Source organism: Juglans regia, chromosome 7, assembly GCF_001411555.2.
Source record: "Juglans regia cultivar Chandler chromosome 7, Walnut 2.0, whole genome shotgun sequence".
NCBI classification, from domain to species: Eukaryota; Viridiplantae; Streptophyta; class Magnoliopsida; order Fagales; family Juglandaceae; genus Juglans; species Juglans regia.
The window spans coordinates 50,653,282-50,676,896 of NC_049907.1; the positions used below are offsets into that span (position 1 = coordinate 50,653,282).

A 23,615-nucleotide genomic window follows, 5' to 3' on the forward strand; every position below is an offset into this window, starting at 1 on the left:
AATCACGAAATAAAATATAAAATATTTTTTTATGATTTTTTATTTTACTTCGTGATTAAGGAAGTATTTTTAATAACTTTTTTTTTACTTCTTGATTAAGAAAATGTTTTTAATGATGTTCTAAATTTATTTTATTTTTTAAAAAATATTAAAAAATATTATATAAAAAATAACTTAAAAAAAACACATACAATATATGTCTACAGCCCCAGCGAGAGCCCCCAGCGGGGGCTGTAGCACGATCAAAAAAAAAAGAGAACACATTTTCCAACATAATTGAATAAAAGTTTCCATATATAGCAGACACGTTTTCACCTTGTGTCCATCACTTCTACCGCTGGGTACCACCTCTCTTATCTTATTTTTTAATTTTTTTATTTACATTTTTTAATATATTTTAATATTCAAAAAAAATTTTAATATACTTAAAATTATTTCTTTAATAATTAAGTAAAAGTAAAACTGCATGGCAGCCCTTTCTTTTTTATTTTTTTCAAATGAAAAACCTCTGATGACCGTAAGAAGAATGTCTCCTTCCCGAAATCGTGTAAACTCTCTATTTTATTTACTATTTTGCTCAATAAGGAAAATTCTTATTGCAGTCCCCGAATGGGGACTGCAATACAGTCCTTTAATAAAACGCAGCGTTTCATTAAAGAAAATGAAACACTGCGTTTCATTACAGGGAACAAATCAGGTCCGAACCTGATGAAATCAAAAGAATGAGGACATAGCCCTCTTGCGCCCAGTGAAGTCAATACCAGTCCCCCCTTGCGCCGAGATGAAATCGTATCCCATACCCAGATGAAATCGCCATCGCCATCGTCGTCGCCCAGTGAAGTCAAAATCGCAGTCAAGTTTTGATGGATGGACTAATCATTTTCACAAAAATAACAAAATAAATTTGGAGATGAAGGAAGCCAAGAAGGAAGAAAGACGATGATGAAATGTGACAGTGGACTAGGAAATGAAGTTGTTCAATAGAACAATGGAGCTGTGATTTACGTCAATGGCGACAGTGGACTAGGAAAGAGGCTTTGTAGATTGCTCATTTCGATCAATCCTCTTTCTTATTCTTATTATTTTCTCTATTCCTAATTTGATTCTCCGGAGTAATGATGTTCGGTTCCTTAAGGTATGGAATAGTTTGGTTCTGAAGGTGGTTTATTTTTCCATTGCCTTGTGTTCTTCTTCCTCTTGTTCCTCTTCTTCTTCTGCTGGCTCTTCCTTCACAAACCCATCTTCATTAGACAAGTCCAGGAGCTCATCCACAAAAAAATCGTCGCAACCCACGCCATTTTGCCCATTTCCAGGCGACAAATCCTGGAAAACCAACTGTGGGGTCGATTTCACCGTCATTTCCTTCCTAGAACTGGTCTTCAACGCAGCTTCCACGCATTCCATTTCCGTTTCTGCCTACAAACCACACACACACAGAAAATCCAAATCATTTATAAAAACCAAAAAAGAAACGACTTTACCAGAAAAAACCCAAAACTTTCTTCCAGTTTCCCATCCTAGAAACCGTACCTGAATACAAGGATACTTTGAGAAAGGAACAGAGGTGATGGTACTGGTTGCAGAGGTGGGAGGGATGGAGCAACTGAATGTATGGTGGAATTGCGAGAAAAGGGGGTGGGGAGAAGAAAGATGGGGTAATGTAGTCAATTCAAGATTAAAAATGGGGACAATTTAGTCCTTTCATATACTGGGTCTGCAATACAGTCCTCTAAAGAGGACTGTATATAGCACGGCTCTTTTATTAATAAAGATACAGCACAGGATTCTCTCCAAAACTAGGGCTGTCCTGGCTAGCATTTAATTTGAGTTTCTAAAGTTTTGCTGCATTATTATACAAATAAAAAGAAAATATTTTTAAAAAAAACTCGCTCCATATTAGCGTGACAAGCTGGCGATGCTGGTTCTAAATAAAACAAACTCAAGTAGTGTTAATATATAAAAAATAAATAATAAAATCTATACTTTTTTATCGGTTTAAATTTTTAACGATTTTACACAATATTAAAATAGAGGACTTGAGTTTAAATTTTAACTTTATACTCTATTTTATTTAATTAAATAATTTACGTATTGAGTCATCTATTAAAAGAGAGTCTAGCCTATATATAAAAATGAATGTTTAAAATATAAAAAATAAATAAGAAAATTTGTATTTTCTCATCAATTTAAGTTTTTAGATAACTGTCAAGATCTTTAGATCAATTAACAACACTTCTAATTTTTCATTAAGAGAATTAATGATCAAATTTCTCTCTTCTATATATAAAATAAAATAAAATGTTGAAAGAAGTGATAATTTAACAAATAGATTCATATTATGTATCGAAGCATTTAAAGGTGTAATGAATAGTGGGCAAGTTTGGCACGCTGCTCATAATGTTGAAAGATATGTTAATGGGCGGCTCATAAGTTTGCTAAGAAAGTTTTGAACTTAGTGGAGGATAAAATCATATAAAAGTACTTACTTTTTCATGTATTTCAATTTGAGAAATGCTACACCTTTAACAGTCTGAATATTAATCGATGTTTGTTGTGTTTGATCTCAAAACAAAATGAAAAAAAAAAACTCACTCCGATATCTTTAGTTTTGATCTTAAATTGAAATGAGTTAAATTGAGTTGAGATGATAAAATATTATTAGAATATTATTTTTTAATATTATTATTATTTTAAGATTTAAAAAAGTTAAATTATTTATTATATTTTATGTTAAAATTTGAAAAAATTTAAATGATAAATTTAAATAAATTAAGGTAAATTTGATAACTAAACGTATTTTATTTATAAAATAATATTTATAAATTTTTTTAAAAAAATGAGTAAATATAAAATTTTTATAAAAATATTAATTTTTATTTATAATAAATTCATTTTTTTTTAAATGCGTCATCGTTTGAACATTGTGCAACCTATGGGATCCTTATCCTTTTATAATAAAAAAAAGGCAAGAAACGATTAATGGGATCCTCATCCTTCGTTACAATGGCGACCAAATTCCATGAAACGAGTGCGATGCGTCCGATGACGTTTTACAGCTCACCTCATCTCCATCCTATTCTGAAGCAATTTCGGATCGGTTGTTAGAATTTCTATTCCAACGGATGAATAAAGATAAAAGAAAAAAAATAAAAGATTTTATTTACAGTCTGTATTTAAAGATTGTATGTGTAAATTTTTTATTAAATAAAAAAAAGTATTATTTTAATAAATATATTATTATAATTATAAAAAAAATTTAAAAATAAAATTAATTAAACTTGTAATGTAATCTCTAAATAAAGATTGTATATAAGATTGTTCGAATAATAAATAACTCGAGCGAGCATGCATAATATTGCATCCGTTACGGTGCTTTCCAAACCACTAAAGGCAAAGTGAATACAAGAAAATAGAAATGGACAGTCTGTCTCTCTCTATCATAAGGCCAAAATCCAAACTTATAAATGTTTTTATACTAACATGATCAGTTTATAAAACAGGCCGGAGACAACACCAAACATGTTGTCTCCACACCCTTCAAGATGTACGTACGTTTGATGATCAATTGAGAAATAAATAGGAAAAACATAAACCAAAACAAGAAAGTACAATGCATTTTGGGAAATATGTTTCCTTTTTAAGTACCACTTGGAATTACTTTTAGCCCTCCAAAATTGACTGAAATTCGAAACTTATAATAAAGTGTAGAAGGATAATTAAGACTTCAACTATTCATGATCTCCTTCCTTATAAAATGGTGCCGGTCACAACTACTATACGGTCGGTGGAATTATATATAAAAGTTTAATTATTACTTAATCTTTAAATATTTATAATTATGTAATTTTTCTTCCGATGTCATATTATTAAAGTTGGTTACATAATCATTAATTTGGGTTAGGTAGAAGCTGTGTCGTGTATCCGTCGATGATCGAAACAATATATATATATATATATATATATATATATATATAGCGGTTATATAACGTGCAAAGCACGTTTGTTCATTTATCTAATTAAAAATAATATGTTTAAAAAAAGAATATGATGTATAAAAATAATATTTTTTAAAAAAAATTAATTAGTTAATAATTTAATATATAAGAGCAGAAAAATAAATTTTAACAAATATTATAATGATAACAAAACGTTACAGTAATATGAACAATATGAAAATTAAAAGATTTTAAATATTTTAATAATAATTTTCTTAACAAAATATATAAATTGTGTAGAATTCAACCACAATACTCAATGATCCAAGGACAACTAAAAAAATATAAAAGCTTTTATTTTTATATTGCTCTCATATTTTTTCATTATTAAAGTAAGTTTTTTCTATTTTAGAAATTACAAAAATATTATAATGATAAAAAATTATTTTATCTAAATAATTTTAGTTAATTCAGAATATTATGAGATTTAAATTATATTAAAAACTCTAATTATTTATATAATTTTACTCTCTTAAAATTATTTAACAAAACTCTATCATTTATTTTACTGTTTAATACTGTTAATTACTGTTCATGATAACTATTCATCACTGTAGCACATTACTGTAATATTGTTCGGTACTGTTTATTACAGTAGCATATTTCATACTGTTAATACTGTTTAACACTGTTCATTACTTTATTACTATTAATCTTGTTTATAATCACTTTTTAAGTTAAAGTAGATATGTATTCAATTGCACTAAATATTTAATGGAGGTACTTTTTTGCTGTCTAGTCCTTTATTAGTATTTTTCTTTTTTCTTTTTATAACATTCTGAAGATTAGTTTTTCTTGCAAGGTTGGCCATAGACCTAACACACTATATATTTTCTTTTCATAAAAAATGAGACACATTCTTGTTAAAGTTGTCTTATTCAGTTCTCGTGTTACAGATGTCTTATTCATATAGAAACAATATGAAAGCTTGTGAGTTCTTGTTTTTAATATATGAAATATATCTTTTTCCTGGCTATTAACTGTCTTGACTATCGATTGAGCATCTCCTTCAAATATCACTCCTTCAAAGACGTTGTGAGGTTATAATTACTAAGATATTGGCATATTGCTTTCCTTGTCCCTAAGCAAATGGTCGTCCCTCCTATGAGAACATGAGAACATGTTCCATGGACCATAGGGTATGCTGGGCCATTAATGATGACCATGGTGTTAGAGTATTAGCTGGCATAACAATCACCGAAAGTTTAGGAGAGGATTTCAAAGATTCTAAAGCAACTACCAGCCTGCAGAATTGCTAGTCTAGCTAATTTGAATTTCAAATAACTTGTAATCTCCATTTTATTCTCCTTACTCAATTAGTTTTATGTAAATCTATGTAAAATCTCCTATATATACTAGTGAATATAAGTAAACAACATCAAGCCATTCTCTTCAAAAGAGTATCTAAAGAATTTTATTTACTCTGTTTTTATAGTCTAACATGGTATTAGCCACAAAATAGGCAAACGCTTGATCTTTTCCAATAGCTTCCGCACAAACATCTTCCTCATCCTCTCCATTTCTACTATGGCTTCCTCTGATTCCATAAATTTTTGCTTTCCATCTACTCAACGGATCCAATCCATTTCACAACTTATTAGTCAAAAACTTGAATGACACAATTACCTGACATTGAGTGTTCAGTTTCAAGCTTTTCATCAAAGTCTTGATTTGAATGGTATGATTGATGGTTCTGAAGAAGTACCATCCAAGCTTTTTTCAGATGACTCCCCAAATCCAGCTTATGCAATTTGGTTCAAGAAAGATAATTGTGTTTTAAGCTAGTTACAAGCCTCTATTTCTGAGAAGCTAGTACCTACTGTCTTTAATCTGAAAACTTCCAAACAAGCTTGGGATTCTCTTTAGACTAGATTTTCAGTTACCTCAAGGTCCCGTATTGCTCTTCTTAAGAGACAGCTTCAAACTATCGTTCAAGGCAATCTGTCATGCTCTACATTCCTTGAAGATGCTAAGCAATTGGCTGATCATTGGTTAAAGTGCTCTACATTTCTTGATGATTTTCAATATGAAATTTTAAGTTTTGAAACATTGGTTGAAGTGCCTACTTCGGTATTTGCTGCAAAGAATTCTAATTATCAAAAAAGGAAGCCTGCAGGTACTGCTCCAAAATTTCAACAAGTTGCTACATCAGCACAGCCTCGTGGCCCTCCAAGATTTCACTCCGACAACAATCGTGCAGCTCCACATGATAGACCACATTGTCAAATTTGTGAAAAGCATGGTCACATTGCTTTGGATTGTTTCCAGCACTTTAATTTTTCTTTCCAAGGCAGGAGGCCACCTTCTAAATTGGTAGCAATGGCTACTAAAGCTAACAACACCTTGACTTGGTATGCAGATAATGGGGCTAATGCTCACATTACTGCCAATGCAACAAATTTAACAACTCTTTAGCCCTATGATGGTCTTGAAACTATCCAAGTAGGCAATGGTTCATTTTTGGTAATCCAAAACACTGGCTTTTGATCTATAAATACAACTCATAATTCCTTTCAATTGAATAAAGTCTTTCACTGTCCTCAGGCTGCAACCAATCTTTTATCTATTAAACAATTTTGCCTCGGTAATGACTATTATTTCAGTCTTATTGGAATTGATTTTTGTGTTAAGGAGAACAAGACTGGTCGACTGCTCTCCACGGGCTAGTTAGTTGAGGATGGACTTTATCCAATCAATGGGAATAAGAGCTACACCAATAATTTCTAATGTTTAACTTCCAAGTTATAGACAAAGGCCACCAGGGATCAATGGCATGATCGCCTTGGTCATTTTTCCAAGCCCACTCTAGATTATTTATCTTCTTTCCTTCAAATAAAAGAGTAAGCCAACAAGTCTAGTGTCTGTTGTTCTTGCCAGTTAGGAAAAGCTAAAAGATTACCTTTTAAATACTCCCGTAGACAATCCACAAGACCTTTAGCTTTGATCGACACTGATGTCTGGGTATCTCTTATCAATTCGATTGGAGGTTGTCGCTATTATGTTTTATTTATGAGAAATGATACTTGCAATCGTGAGTATATAAGCGCCGTGCAGTTGCTTTGAAAAAATGAATAAATATGTGACTCACATGAAAATAAATTATTTTTTTAATAGTGGACCTCACTCTATTTCAAAGCGACTGCACGACGCTTGCGCACTCCACGACTGTACATAGCATTACTCTTTATTTATTGATGATTTTAGTCATTTTACATGGATGTATCCCATGCATTTCAAAAGTGATGTTCTTTCAATTTTACAAAAATATAAAGCTCTTGTTGAAAATTTATTTTATTGTTCAATTCAACAATTGCAACCTGATAATGGCAGAGAATATTTATCTAAAGATTTTCAAAGATTTTTAATAACAATGGCATTTTTCATCGATTAACATGCCCTTATACATCTCCACAAAATGGTATAGCTAAACGCAAACATAGACATATCCAAGAGATGAGATTAACTCTTTTAGCAAAAGCTGGTCTTCCTATTTGTTACTGGGTAGATGCTTTCTTGAGATCAATATACTTGATCAATCGCTTACCAACCAAGGTTCTTAAGAATCTACCACCATACTTTGTCCTCTATAAAACGATGCTTAGTTATTCTGAATTCCGAACCTTTGGCTGCACCTGGTACCCTTATCTCAGACCATATGAAGATCAAAAAATAGCTTTCAGAAGTAAACAATGTATTTTCATAGGATATTCAAATCAACAAAAGGGGTATCGTTGCTTAGATTATAACACAGACAAAGTTTTTATTTTGAGACATGTGGTTTTTGATGAAGACACGTTACCTCGCTTGGACATATGTCAATCATCTACCAACAACACGAGCAATCAGTTTTTCAGTATGTCATATATACTTCTTCAATTTCCTTTACTTTCAAATGCTCAAAACTTAAGGGGTTTGATCAACTTTCTCGTATTGATTACTATGACACTTTTTCTCCAGTAGTGAAGCCTACTACCATTCGATTAGTTTTGGCTCTTGTTGTCTGTTTAAAAGGGAATATTAAGTAGTTGGATGTTTCCAATGCCTTTCTCCATTGCATTTTGGATGAAGAGATGTATATGGAACAATCAAAGGGCTATGTACATATACAAGTGAATACAAAGTAAACGGCATCAAGCCATTTTCTTCAAACGAGTATATGTAGAATTCTATTTACTCTGCTTTTATAGTCTTACACAGGACATGTATTGGTCCTGAGATGGGCTTTGATTGATCATGTTTAATGAAAGTGTGCGTGTCTTAATTGCGGCCGAGGGCATTCATTCGACAAGTACCTGTTAATATCCTCTCAATTTGGGTTGTTTTAGTATTTTAAATGAAAAAATCTATTCAATATTTTAGTTTTTATTATCTTTCTTATTATTTCATGATGTGATATTAGATGATAGATTTATAAATAAAATATAATAAATAATTTCTAATGATATATTATAAAATAATAATAAAATAATAAAAATTCTTTCTCATTTTAAATTCGCATTTTGGTTCACTAATGTTGTTCCATCCGAGGTTTTTAAAGTAGGTAAAATTAATTACTTGGAAGGAGTAAGTGTGGTTGATGGTTTCAAGGTACGTAATGGGGATTTGTGTATAAACTTGCAGGTAGACGCGTATAAAAATCAGTTAATTGTAGGGTACCGTTTATTAACCGAGTAGCTCTTTGCTACACAACTTCCATCAGATTTTACGCTTCATATTTTTTTAATTTTTTTAAATTTTTAATATTTTTTTTTTGAGTTTATTATTTTTAAATTATTTCAAAATTTTTATTCATTATTCATATAATAAATATTTAATAAAATAAAAAAAATAAAAAATAAAAATAATATAGAATGTAGAGTGTTAGAAGATTGTGAAAATTTTTTGTTATTAACCCTCCTACGGCTTATTTATTATTATTTTTAATTATTTATTTATTTTTACTTCATAGTTAAAAAAATGAATATTAATAAATTTATATTTTTTTAATTTTTTCTTAATAATTAATGATGTTAAAAAATAGTTAAAAATATTTAAAAAATAAAAATTTTAAATACACCAAAAAATAATAAAAATGTGATAAGAAGGTAGCAAACCTATCATTATTCATTATAACCTTTATTGTTGCACATTATTTCTGGGTATTGAAAACCATAGCCAACCTTCTTAGGGTATTGGAGATTAATATACAATTAATTGCCAGTATTTTCCATCCCAAGTGATGGGTTCTCCAGGCCACTTGTCACATGAAATAAGAAAAATTTAAACTTCGGTTGGCTCTCATTCATGTGGCCCTGAGGAATAATAAAATAGCTCTATTAATTCGAAATCCTGGAAGAAAGTTGTGCGCGCAGGTTATATGTGGGTCAACTTGGGTCTAAAGATTTGTGTTCTGAGTGATACATTTGTCATATGGGTGAATGCCTAAATTGGGTTCGAACTGAGGATGCTCTCATTTTTACTGTAAATAACCGGAAAGCTGTGCAATGGATTCCAAAAGATGGGAAAGTTGTAATTAAAAAATAAAATTAATTAATCATCATCATTTCATTATCTTTTAACGGGATGACATTAAAAATAATGAAACGACCATGGTTTAAACCGGAAATCTTAAAAACAAAGATGGATGTAAAGCTCGACAAAGATGATGAGATTGGTGCACATACTTTCAAACGTTAAATAGCATAGTCCAGCCCAATTTGTTGAATCTCGATGTTGGATGCAATGTAAATAAACTAGATTCAAAAGTGTAGCATAAACCAGACCCTCGGATCTCATCTCGGTTCCATAACATCAGGAACTGTGTCCCTAAAGTCCACTTCTCCCAATCCACACCCACAACAGCAGCACAAGCTCCTTCGATCGCCTATGCGTTGGAATCCGTGGGTCTTCTCAAACAAATCATGAATAGAAGCAAATTAACATATCCGAGCTGGTTCTAGGCTCGCCTAACCATGTGACATGTGAGCTCAGGTCCCAAAACAACCCTGGGCGCCCTGGTGGTGCTAGGGTATGAGCTAAGCGTGCTCGTGTGGCGCCTTATAAGCAAGACCAAAATTGCTAAGCCTTTTATCAAACTCAGAACCCCCAACAAAACATTTCGTGGCTTTATGTCTCTGTGATGCATATATAAGATACTCTTAAATGTATAAGTACTGCATATTGATAATTTAAGATCTGAGTATATTGAATTAGATTAAAAATGGAAAATGATATTAGCCGTGTCAGATATCAAAGCTACTTTTACATTTTAAATGCCCATTTCCACTTACTTGGAGTCGTAATTGATTAGCACAAAAGACATTTACAAAAGACCATATGACATATATAATCGAAGTAAGTATTATTGATGATGTCATATCTCAGAGCAAGCGCTTGTACTTCCACCCATAATTACCTAGAATTAAAAGCCCATGGAACATATATAGGCCACTTCATCATAATTTCCAGCTAGCTGTTGGGTCTTTGGTTCCTTCTAAATCAGCAAAACCTTCGGAGACAGGATCGAAGATTCTTCTTATATGCTGCTTTGCCTGCACAAAATTGTTAATATTGTAAACATATATGAACAAAAAATAAACAGAGAAAGAAAGTGTGGACAAAAAAAAAAAAATTGGACTAGAAGAGCTTCGAAATCTCATGCCTAACTACCGGTCTCTCCCTGCTGAGAACTGAAAATGGCGGGGTCAAACCAGTTTCAGCATCACCACTCCCACCGTTACCGACGGAAGTCCACGTGCTGCCCATCTGAGAATACGACGACGTAGTCGGAAGGGATTGCAAGAAATTTTCAAACGAATCGGTAGCAGTAGCACCACGTACTTTTTTCCTATATGGCTCCGTCACCTCCTCCTGCAGCGCCAACTCGCCCTCCAGGTACCTCACCAACTGCCGCATCGTGGGGCGTGCCTCCGGTGCATCATTGGAACATATTAAGCCCAGTTTAAGCACCAAAACGGCCTCAGACTCGTCAAATTCGCCCCCCAACTTTGGGTCCATAACACCAAGAATTGCTCCTACTCTCCACTTCTGCCACACCCAGTCCACCAGCATGAACTCCTCAGACGATGCATCGGAATTAATGGGTCTTCTACCACATGCGACTTCGAGCAACAGAGCACCAAAGGCAAAAACATCCGAACTGGTTGTGGCCTTACCTGTGCGCGTGAGCTCAGGTGCCAAATAACCCAGCGTGCCCACCACCCTGGTAGTCCTTGGTTTGGACCCGTGCTCGTACAGCTTGGCAAGACCAAAATCACTCAGCCTTGGGTTAAACTCAGAATCCAATAGAACATTTCCTGCCTTGATGTCTCTGTGAACTACAGTTTGCTCCCACTCCTCATGTAAGTAGAGAAGCCCTGAAGCCACTCCTTTGATGATCTTGAACCTTTGCTCCCAGCTCAGGGTTGCTTTAGGCTGATCAAAGAGATACCTGTCCAAGCTTCCGTTAGGCATGAAATCATAAACAAGAAGTAGATCAGCTTCCCGACGACACCAACCCAGTAATTGAACCAAGCTTCTATGGCGAAGACGACCAATAATAGCAACCTCTGACACGAACTCTTGCAGACCCTGTTTTGAGTCATGGGAGATACGCTTAACAGCGACTTGGGTATCTGAATTTGGCAGGACTCCTTTATAAACTCGACCGAATCCACCAGACCCAATTACCTCTTTGTCTCTGAAACCCCTCGTCGCTTGGTTCAGCTCCCGGTAAGGAAATCTATGAGGACCAATATCATGCTCCCAGGCTTCAATCACATCAGCCGTCTTGATTCTCCAGATGATGTAAAAAGCCGAAGCAGTCACCAAAATCACAGCCAAAACACATGAAACTGAGACGCCAACAATTAGGCTTGTGTGATTCTTTTTGGTGTTAGTAGGAATCTTCGGGAGTTGACCTAGATTGATAGTTCTGGCATCTCCATTCCTGTTGAAGCTCCAACCGAGTATATAATGCGAGCTTGTGGATGCGCCAGTTGCAGCAGAAAACCCGACGTACATGGATTCTTGAAGATATTGTGAGAGGTTTACTTTATAGGACAAAATTGAAGACCTGGGTTTGGTAGAATCCGTCGCAATCCTCACGTCTAATTGATTTATTGGAGAATTATAGTCGATCCATGCCTGAATTACCAGATCACTATTCAAGTTAAGGTCAACCTTGTTCGTGTCACTACCACCCTGAAATTGCTGGACCGGAACAGATGTGTTCGATATTATGCTGTTGATGTCGATGCCAACATGGTTTCCATTTTCTTCATTGAACTCATTGTTCTTGAAAGTGTCGAATTCGACGGCGATTATGTAGTTCGAGAGACGCCCATCATTGGTGGCGTTGAATAGGCCAAGATAAGAGCCCGGCCCACCCCCAAGAAGCTCTTTTGAGGCAGAGATCGTGAACGCGAAGCCATCCCCGCCTTGTACCCCAGGCTTGGTGACTATAGCAAAAGCGAAGGAAGTAGAGAAGGACATGGCGTTGCCGCTGGAGTTCTTGAGTTGAATTGGGCGGAAATAAAACGCGTGGCCTTTTTCCATGAGCGTGTCGTTTGTAAGGCGAAGTAGGCCACTGTTCTCAATGGATGCAATGCCGTTTAAGCTCATGTTGTTGCTAGGAGCACCGAACCCTCGGCTGAACCCGTTCAACAAGGTATCGGCATCCACATCGGCCCTTACTGGGTACAGGAGCAGAAGGATAACCCAGAGAGAGACAAAGCTTGCTGCCATGTGAGAGATCAGAAAGTTGAAAGCTGATCAGCTCTGTGAAGTTGTCGAGTGTATTATACTATTATTGTATGAAATGGGAGGGCAAATGCGGAAAAATATTGGATTGTTCTTTGGATTTTTTTGTCGTTCACTCGTTTGGCTTTCTTTGGCGAATGAGAGAAGTTAGAACAGAAAGATTGACGGGAGTGGCGCCCTGTACAAACACAACCCGAGTTCCCATGTGTAATAAAGAACCACTCTTCCTAGTTGCAGGCTATTGCAGCTGTTTCGTTTGAAATAAATAAAAGGCCAACAAGGCTAAAGTAAACAATTCAGTCTCGCATAATCGCAACGACCATTCTTATAAGAGAAAATCGTCCAATTATGAATTATACATTCGTTTCTTAAGAAGGATAACGATAGATTTATTATCATTATTACTTCTTATTATTTATTATTTTTATTTTTATTTTTTTTAAAAGAAGTGATTATTAATAAAATTATATATATATTTTTAAAATTTTTTTAATAATTAAAAATGTGAAAAAAATACTTAAAAAATAAAAATTTTAAATACACTATAAAATAAAATAAAAATGACAGAATGATAGTAAATTTATCCTTATCCTTTCTAGAATAGCACGAAAAAAATCATGCACAAGAAAAATTCAGATCAACACGTGGAACCCACAACTGACTTGCATCAGCATGACCCGTATACATTGAAATTATATTTTTAAAAATTTAATTTTAAAACTTAGAAAACCTCCTGATATTTCAAAATGATAATCGACTTTAAATGGTTTGTATGTTCAAAATGCAAGAATCAAGAAATACTATTCAAATAGAGTACATTTCTTAATTATATAATTTACACAAATGAATGAAGATATTAATTTATTACCCTTTTTGCAATTTAAATTCCAAAAATTGTAATGTTTGGATAAATAATTACTAATTACTCAAATTATTTTATTATTATTTACAAAATTCTCACATCATTTTATTCTCAAGCATCCTCTAAATTCAAAATCCTACAACCCTACTATATATATATATATATATATATATATATATATCTAATCCTCAAAAATCATTTTTTCTGAGCAGTATTGTCCATTAATATTTCAATTTTTTCGGCTGTTCTACGGGATAAGATTTCACCTTGTCCTTGGATAGACTTTTGGATCCATTTCTCGGAAAAAAAAAAATGGAGGATGAATTAAAGGTAATTGGTCAACCACATTAAAGTTTAAAAATGAAGAGGGCAAATAAAGTTATGTGGCGTGGGACCTTATTTACTGGCAGTGACGTTGGCAAAAATAATTGTGCTTTGGGTCCCGAATGTCTCCCAATTGATTTTTTTTTTTTAGTGATTAAATAAATATTTTTTAATGATTTATAAATTTTTTATTTTTTTAAATATTTATAACGATTAAAAAAACATAAAAATAAAGAAAAAGAAAAAGAAAAAGAAAATATATATTTTTCAAGAGATATCATTGGCCACTTTTTCTGTAGCATAACTCTTGCAGCAAATGAAAATGATGTGACTGGTTATTGATATTATTCTTTAATCTGATCAAAATTATAGATATGTCTATGGTCAATTCTCGCAAGTAATACAAATGGGATTTGTGAAATTATTATTAATTTTTTAATCATTACTTCGGTAACAATGATACTGAAAATTAATTAATATAATATATATATATAGTTAGACTTAAATTAAATTAAAATTAAGTCATTTATCTAAATCATATATTACACTTTTAATTTATGAAGACGTCCGTGTGTTTATCTCGCCTGTCATTAATTTGAATAAAGATAAAGAAAAAGGTCACTCGATTTTAAAGGAATGTTACATAACTTACTTAGATTTTGAGCGGGTCCCAAAGAAATTAAAAGGTAACATATTTTTTGAGATTTGATAGATAGAATGGTGTTACGAGGTCATTAAATAGGCTATGGTTTTATTCATAATTTAATTACTTTAGTTTATGATTTCTGGTTTTACTTAATTTTATACTTGAGTTTTATTTATTTTATACCTCTCAAGCTTTTTTAATTGTTTTCATGGTATTTCTTTGCAATAATTGAACGTATCAATAAAATTATAATTCCGTCTCCTTAAAATTTGTGGTTGAAATTGGGATCCCGTTCTTTTATCAATGACTGCATTAGCTAATTTGTGGTTGAAATCTAGTTTTTAGCCCTTCAATTACAAAGCCATCCTTGACCATTATGGTTGCATAGAGCCACAAATATATTTGTTTTAAGTATTCCTCTAGAATCATCACCAAACATCCAACCTGAGCTTCTCATTTCTAAAGCTAGCAACGACAGCGATAGTTGCAATGTTCCATTTCCACACATGCACCCATCATACTTTCATTCCAGCCAACAAGTATTAGTCAGAAATATCTTCACAAGAATTGCATAAAGAATATTGTTAATTGTCTCATTCCTTTTCACTTTTCCTAATAAAAAGATAAGCATCCACCCGTGCCGGCAGACAACCATACATTTTCGGTCTAGACTAAAAAAATTGATCAGACCGAATACTTCGATTTTGATCGGACCAGACCGAAGTGGTCGGTTTTGATTCACAATTTTGTGGGACCGAAGGGGTATGGTCCGGTCCCGGGGCCTATAAGTTTTGAATTGGACCAGACTGAATCGAAACTGTCCGATTGAAATATATATTTTTAAGTAGCTTTTAATAATATAATATTTTATTTTTATATAGTAATTATATAAGTTAATTATATAATTTGCATGTAATATATTATTATTGATCATATAAAATGTTAAATAATATATATTATTAATTAATAATGTATCATGTGATAATATATGTAGATACATAATACATTTATACATACTATACTATTTACACTTAATTAAAATAATTAGGTAATTTGTTTTTAAATACCTAAGTTGCAAGCAAGCATGAATAATCTATGTACAATAAAATTATTTTATATTCATTCACTATATATAAAATATAAGACATTATTAATAATTATGAGTAAAGTCTAAAGTAGTAAATAGTAACTATCAATATCATAAATATAATTATAGTTAAATATTTTTTTAATGATTTAGTTACTTAATCCATATTAACAATTCACTTAATTTTAATTTTAATTTTAATTTTAATAATTTTTTTTATTAATTTATTTGAAAAAAATGTCCGATCCAGTCCACTAGGGGTGGTCGGTCCAGTCTGGAAAATGATGGACCAAAACTCATCCCCCGAACTAGACTTGATTGAAAGGGTTTTCGCCGATTGCTATATTAAAGAGGAGAATATAGAGTTTTGCTACTCATCATCTCCACACATCACACACTATATTTATTTTTAATTTTTTAGTTTTATTTTTCATAAAACTAATTAAATTATTTTACTCAGCATCCATATACTACACATTTAATAAGAAAAAAAAATTATATGTAGTGTGAGAATGATGAGTGTAATTTTTGAGGAATTTAATATCTTTACTACTATTATTTAATGCTCTGTCGTTGGGGGTGGTTGTGTTATCTAACATTCTTCCGGTTTTGGGGACAAAGGAAGGGCCGTCCTCCCCGAACCTCCCTTGCCTCCGCCACGTGAGTCAACGACAATTGAGGAATTGAAGGTGGGTAGGGGACAATTAATATTGGCAATTTATTAAATATTGGCGTTTTATTTTGTTTATTTTTTATAATTATAATAGTTCATAATAACATAAACACTCCCGTCCTCTTCTCCAAACTCATCAATATATAAATTTAATATCAAATCACTCAAACCCAAGTGTTTTTGGATCATAAAAATAAACATACGAAAGTTAATTTTAATAATACTATCTATTTTAGACGTGCTTCACCGTCACCACTTCATGGTCACCTGCAATCAAAGAGTAAACGGCTTGGGATTTGATAGAACACCTTCAATGCCTAAATTAGTAACTGAAAGTAATAATGTAATTCTCAAAAATCAGATTATTTTCATGTACCTAAGTTCTCCCATTATATAGAGCTTTTTGAACCATCCTGATTCTTTTGACGATAATAATTATCCATTATTTAAATTTAAATATAGATATGAAAGTTCACTTTTTAGTGAATTCAAATGATAACTGTTTTTATCTTCTAATGCTACTGGATGGTTATCTAGTGGGTATTGGCGGTGGGTTGAGCCCTCTCAATATTAATTGGACTTTTCAGTAATGGGGGCAAACTCAGCCATAAGCAAAGGCCCAGGCCCATGTGGCGCTGATCGGTTGGGATGTCTTCTCTATTATCAATTATAAAAAAATAAATAATAAAACAGGGGACAAAAAAAATATATATATATATATATATATATATATATATATATATAGATGTTTTCTTAGCTTGGGACCTTCTAGATGCGACTACTACTCAGAAACAAAGAGAAAAAAAAAAAAATCCTATAACTAGGAATCTTTTACGTTAAGCACCCACTTGGAGTTATTAATAATTATTATTTCTCAAAAATCGATTTTAGTTGGGACCTTAGGACGCAAACTTCGACTTTTATCTTCTCCCGGTAATGCAAAATGGTGGAGGGAGGATTCGGTCCGCCATTACATTACATAAGTCACAAAGTCCAATCACCATCAATTCCTAGACTTGCAAAAGTCGGTCCAAATGGGCCACCAAATTACCAATCGCCAAGTCTCTGATTATTATTTTAATATATGTATATGGTATAAGTCCTTGCCCTTGCTTGGTGATTTAAATTAGGGTAAGCCTTAGATTTGATATTTTAATTTAGGATAAGTCTTTGATTGTGATTCGACAAAAACCTTTACTAAAAATAATGAGACATGTTGTTGGGGGGAGGATCTAAGGGTAGGTTTGGAGGGTGAGATGAGAATTTTGTGTTTTATTTTGAAGTTTAAAATATTAAGTTTTAATATTATTATTGTTTTGGGATTTGAAAAATGTGTATTGAGATTTGAAAAAGTTGAATTGTTTATTATATTTTATATGGAGATTTAAAAAATGTATAATGATGAGATGAGATGAGATGAGAATTTTGTATTTTGGTTTTGACCCCAAACCTGCCCTAGTCAGAACCAAAAACGATCTGAATATGATTGATTGTTCATTTAGTTTATAATTAGGATTAATCTCGGAACACTACTTTATTGAACATATGGTCCCACGTACGTGAGAATATAAGAAACAGCTTTGAGAAGATTAGTTTTTTTTTTTTTTTTTTTTTAAATAATTGTTGATAATACTGTAATAGTACGGTGAGAGTATTTTAGATTAGTTTTTTTAATCGAGTGAGATTTCTTTTTTGTATCTTTTTAGCTTATAAAATTTATAAGTTAATTTATATTATAAACAAAAATTATATTCATTTTTATTTATTTAAGATAAATTATATTTATAGTCATAAACTGTACAAACATTGCACACTACTCATTTTGAAAAAAATAAGACTCACATAAAAAAAATTAATTTTTTAATAACGAAAAATTCTTTTGCATCAACACCAATCGTTACACATTAATTAGCAAAAGGGTAAGGAAATTGAGAACAAAAATCATAGAAGTGAAAACAACGATCCCATTTGACAAACAAATTTTAAAAAAAAATGAACTTCGTGTGCGTATAAGACTTTTGAGGTTGAAGTGCGCATCATAATAGAAGTTTCTTGTTCAATTTTGCATGATTTCTTAGATATTAAAATCAATGTTCAAGAAAGCTAACCTTGTATTTACGATCAAACCCACAACAGAAACCGAAATTTCAACAAATTCGTGAAACAAAATCCACGAAATTCGATGTTGAAAACTTTTATCCGCAAAAAAAAAAAAAAAAAATGGTGAAACAACAGTGGGTTTTTATTTTACATCCAATCTCAGCTCATATTTTTCTTTGGATCTACTTTTTTCGTAACAGTGGGTTTTGATTTTTCATGGAGTGGAAGAGGGAGGAGAAAACAAAATGGAGAGGGAGAGGGAGAGGGAGAGGAGGAAAAAATGAAATTTCGAGAGAGGGAGAGGGAGAACGAAATGGAGAGAGGGAGAGAAGAAATACATGAAATGGATGAAAAATTCTTAAATTACGTAGACAAGCCGGTTGCACGCCGATTATACCAGGCGGTTGTCTAAATCATCTTCGTTTCTAGAATCATCATTGACATGAATTAATGTTTGCAACTTTTGTGGGGGAATGCAATATTCCACAAAATCAATGATGCATATATACTAGTCCACAAAGTGTTCCAATATCTTCAGTACTCAAGTCTCCTCAAATTATTCTCCTCTCATCGATTACTGTAATTAGGTTTTTCCCAGATATATATCAACATCCGCCCATGCGAATTCACTACTCACATGGATCGGAATCAAGGCCACAGTACAAAAGGAATGGACGATGCTTTGCTATAAACTCATGGGGAAAAAAAAATAATCTTATAGTTAGATCAGAAGCTAGGTAGGTCTTGGATTAGGTGGCTCATGGCGGCTGGACAAAGACTCTTTAACTTCTGCCTGCTTCGACAATGATATCTTAATCAGATCAAATCGATATGAAAGCGTTTTTTAGTTTATGATTAGAATAAAGCTGCCTTAGCTAAGACCACTTGAGTTTCTCAATCATGCATACGGTCCTGCAGTGACAACACGAGGAAGTGTTCCTCGTTTCCTGCCTTCTCTACGAATGCATGGCCTTCCGTATGCTTCCCGTTAACAAAATTGAGTTCTCAAGTTAATTTATTGAAGAAGAAAACACCGACGGCCACTTGGGCTTGAACAGTACGTGTCTGTTTATTAACTGAGGCCCTTTTGGTGCTAGTCATACTTCTAAAACGAACTTCAGTCTAGCCCATTTATCCCAAAACTGAGTTGTCGGTTGTAAATAAGCATGGGCTCAGCCCCAAAACATTTGTGTAACATTTAACTTTTTCAAATCTCAAAATAATAATAATATTAAAAAATAATATTTTAAAAATATTTTCTTCAATTTTTAATTTTTATTTGAAATTATTTCAACTCTTCTCACTATTCAAACATAGGCTTAGTCTATAAATAATTTTTTCATTTTAAATTTTTTTTTTTTGAATCTTGATTTTAAAAAATGTGTATGGCAGCAACTTTTAAGGTTGTCCAAACAAAGGTAAAGTTGGTGAAAAAAAAGAAAAGATAAAGCTGTGAAACAATACTTAGGCATAAAACTAGAAGGTCGAGTGTGTTGATCGTTGATCGGTGCCGGATATGCAATTGAGATTTGTGAATGTGTGTATAAAAAAAAAAAAAAAAAATACTTGATCATGGAAAAACAAGGAACAAAGAACCTACTAAGATTGGAAAATGTAAACAGTATGACACAAAATTAGAGGATAACAATCCATTGATCTAAACAATAACACAAAATTAGAGGATAACAATCCATTCTAACCGGGAAACAACATTTATTGTTTATCGAACACCGTTCTAAATTGTTTCTCCTTTCCACGCAATACCTAAAAATGGCCTAGAATGTGTACAGGCAGCTCCCATCATCACTCCTGGCAGTTGGGTCAAAGTTCTCTGCAGTTGGATCGGTACAACCTTCAGGGACAGGAATATTTACTTGCTGTGCTGCTTTACCTGCGCCAGAAAAAATACAAAAGCTTAGGAGAAATGTTGTTCAAACATCATGTGTTTTTTTTTGTAGAACTTTTTGTTCTAGAAGTGAGAACTGGGCCTGTGGGAGAGTTAAGGAAAAGTGGAAGATTTTGAGCTAGAAACCACAGCCTCATGCGTAAATATGTCGTGTTAAGTTTACAAAAAGAAGGATTCAAACCTCCCATCAAGGCCTCTAGGATCAAGGAGCTAACCGTAGAAAGTTCCTCTATTAATAGAATCTTCATTGGCTTCTCCAAGAGCAGCCTCGCTCAAGTACTTGTCGGCAAGTTGGACCCTCTTCACATTCTCTTGCTCTTGGACAAGCATGTTCCCGTACTCGAGCAGCTTCTCGAGTGTCATCTGGGGCTGCTCGAAAGTTGGGGGTCCTTCCTTTGAGTTCACAAGTCTCTTCCCAATGCCGTCGACCCCAATACCAGAAATCCACTTTCTCACTTCATCATCATAAACTCTAGCCCTTAGGGCACCGAAGAAATCTGCAAAATCATGCATATATAGAACAAAATCATATATGAACAACCAATATTGTGCTATTTTCAATCGAATCAGGCTGAAGGGAAAGAATGAGATATGCTTTCTAGGTTGTAATTTACCGATTGATTGGCCTGGGAAGGTGTCAACAAGCTTAACTATGTCATCACTAGCAACTTTGTCCAAACGGAAGATCCCCTTGCAGACACCAACCCGGTCATCCCTGGTAGGAGCCCAGTAGAACTTCTCCATACGACCATCACGGATGAGAGGAGCATACAAAGTCGAGAAGTCATTACCGGTGACGATGATGGGGACACGGGGATTCTCCTCCTTGTTGTACATACCGGGAAGCTGCACATTTGTTGGGTTATCAGCTATGTTCATGAGGGTGGCATTCACCATTTGGTTGTTGACAGTGTATTGGGTGGTTCCACCCATCCGTCCAGCTCCTGCATCCAGATCGTTGATGAAGAGGCAGCACATTTTCCCCTTCCTTATTATATCAGCTGCCTCACGGTATCTTTGCCTGATCAATTTTGCCGGCTCTCCTGCATTCCCGCTTTCCAGTTCTCCAGCACTCATCATGATGGGGCTGGTCGGAATTTCATTGTTTGTAAATTAAGATCAAATGTGCAAGCAGCAGAAGCATTTCCTGTGAAAATTGATTTAAAAGAAATATGGACTAACCTGATTCCCATCTTTGCAAAGACAAGCTCACACTGGAAAGATTTCCCCTGACCTTTACCTCCCCAAATACCCAGGATGAGAGGAATCTGTAATAAAGTTTAAAAGTTGGTTGTTCCACTTTTGTGGTAATTTACAGCCTATAAATAACGTAACTTAGAAATCCAACAGTTTTGAATATACACCTTGATGTTAGGCAGGGACATGAAGTTCTTGGTGATGTGAACAACAAGCTTGTCCATGAAGGCAGGTGCAATGTAAAAACCATCCATGTTGTTGTCCAGGTTGTACCTAAGTTAAGCATCATCACAAGTTCATGATAAAATGTTACAGGCAAAATAGACTTATAACCAATCACTATCTGAATCAAGAGCTTGAATAATGATTAAGTTCTCTTACTGGCGAAGTCCAGTACTGATGTAGTCGTAAGAACTCATGACGGCATAGTGAGTTCCAGATCCCGTGGGAGCCTGGAAGAGCGAGTCAACCATACCCTTTCCTCTGGTGATGTCTTGCTGGTCATCGGAAGTATCGAAAGCAAGGCCTTTCCATTTGTCCTTGTCGGTCTGCTTATCCTCCTCGACGGCCTCTGCGACGACCTTGAAGCTCCCAGTGGAAACCTTGGTGAATCTTGGGGTCAACTTCTTCAAACTGCTGCCTAAGAAGGCTGAGCTTGGTACTGAAGCTCCAACACCAGAGCTATTTAAGCTCAGCTACATCAACATAAACCATGCACGCAGCACTTTAATCATGGAAGGTGAAAAACTCAACTCTTTTTATACGTAATCCTTACCCAAACTATATTTTTATCTTTGAAATACGAAATTAATCCTAAAAATTCTCAAAAATGACAAAAAAAATGGAGAGTGTTGTATTATAATTTTTTTGTAGTTTGAGAAGGTGATACTCAAAATATGATAGTTTGGGGTGATTGCAAATAGTTAGGTTGATGGTAAGATATAAAATAAATAATAAAAATCTACCTCTTCTTATCCGTTTAAGCTTTTGAAATAAGTGGTGTTTCAAAGAATTTGTGTAATTTCCATTTCAGCTAAATCGGCTTGAAGGCTTCCAGTTGTGTTTGATTGCCGTCTAAACATGCGCAAAGATCTTTGCCTCGTTCTTTATCAAATGAAAACTAGGAAGAAAAATAAAGAAAAACACCCTTCTTTTTCTCTTTTCTTTCCCAAAAGGCAGCATGCATTCATGTAAGTACGCATAAACTAATTTGGCCTTACGCATATACAGATGGCCGGCATGCTTATTAGTACATACTCGCACAAATAACAAGACTAGATGTCATGACAATGAAGCTAGATGTATGTGTGTATTTTTGAGAAACCATATACATGTATGTATAAATCTCGAAATAAATTCTAGCAATAACTGATCAGAAACCAAAACAAAAGTACCCTGTGCACGTTTTGATAGAATTATATATAAATGTGAGTGAAGCCTTCAAGGGCGGGAAAAAAAAAAAGACACCACCATACCGGTGCCCGGTTGACAGCTCCAATGGTGGAGACGGCTGCAGCCATCGATATCCGAGATCGTACGGCTGTGATCTGGTGAGGGGGAGTTGCAGAGCGTGAAGAGAGCCGGGGAGTAGGCTGCAAATTGATGCAGAGAGTTGGTGGTGGAGGAGATGATCAGTTGTGGGTAACGATGAGGACTTATAGCAGTTCCTTTTGAGTGTACAGAAATTGATATCTTCAGGATTGGTTTTTGAACTCTTTAACGGCCACACAATCAAGATTGCCCTGGAGTACACGTGGCAAGCGTTAGGGTACTTGGAACATGAGTCTACCCTTCAAGCTTCTTTCTTCTCCACTTAAAATCTGGCTTCCTTCATCCACAAGGATATAGAAACAAAGTGGTATTTTCGAAAGAAAAAAATAAATAAAAGATATAGATTGGGTGAAGAATATGTTTGTGATTTTCACGATTCTGGTTTCAATTGTGTAGCAAAATGTGAGGTGAGTTTCATGGTGAGAGGGCTATTTTGGGTCCCATTTAGACGACGACCCCCCGGCTTGGAAGCTACATAGCTTGGAAAATGAAAAGTAAATCCTAGTTCTTCAGGGGTGGTGGTATAGATCCTGAA

At 33.9% G+C, this 23,615-nt stretch overlaps 2 protein-coding genes across 4 annotated transcripts; both read right to left on the reverse strand.

Moving 5' to 3' along the window:
• Positions 1–10,311: 10,311 nt before the first annotated feature.
• Positions 10,312–12,996, reverse strand: LOC108986376 (L-type lectin-domain containing receptor kinase S.4-like). 2 transcript variants are annotated; one of them, XM_035692003.1, is made up of 2 exons: positions 10,633–12,996; positions 10,312–10,522 (listed from the first exon to the last, which is right to left on the reverse strand). In XM_035692003.1, the coding sequence occupies exons 1-2, from the start codon at positions 12,717–12,719 to the stop codon at positions 10,510–10,512; spliced, it is 2,100 nt and encodes a 699-aa protein (XP_035547896.1). In that variant the 5' UTR covers positions 12,720–12,996; the 3' UTR covers positions 10,312–10,509. The 2 variants fall into 2 exon arrangements, with proteins under 2 accessions (XP_035547896.1, XP_018814538.2); XM_018958993.2 differs by having other exon boundaries at positions 10,312–10,525; positions 10,636–12,995.
• A 7,005-nt stretch (positions 12,997–20,001) lies between these two features.
• LOC108986327 (ribulose bisphosphate carboxylase/oxygenase activase, chloroplastic-like) lies at positions 20,002–23,576 on the reverse strand. 2 transcript variants are annotated; one of them, XM_018958903.2, is made up of 7 exons: positions 23,005–23,576; positions 21,911–22,224; positions 21,697–21,802; positions 21,515–21,600; positions 20,947–21,419; positions 20,514–20,829; positions 20,002–20,317 (listed from the first exon to the last, which is right to left on the reverse strand). In XM_018958903.2, the coding sequence occupies exons 1-6, from the start codon at positions 23,047–23,049 to the stop codon at positions 20,543–20,545; spliced, it is 1,311 nt and encodes a 436-aa protein (XP_018814448.1). In that variant the 5' UTR covers positions 23,050–23,576; the 3' UTR covers positions 20,002–20,317; positions 20,514–20,542. The 2 variants fall into 2 exon arrangements, with proteins under 2 accessions (XP_018814448.1, XP_018814447.1); XM_018958902.2 differs by having other exon boundaries at positions 20,548–20,829; positions 23,005–23,475.
• Positions 23,577–23,615: the final 39 nt, after the last annotated feature.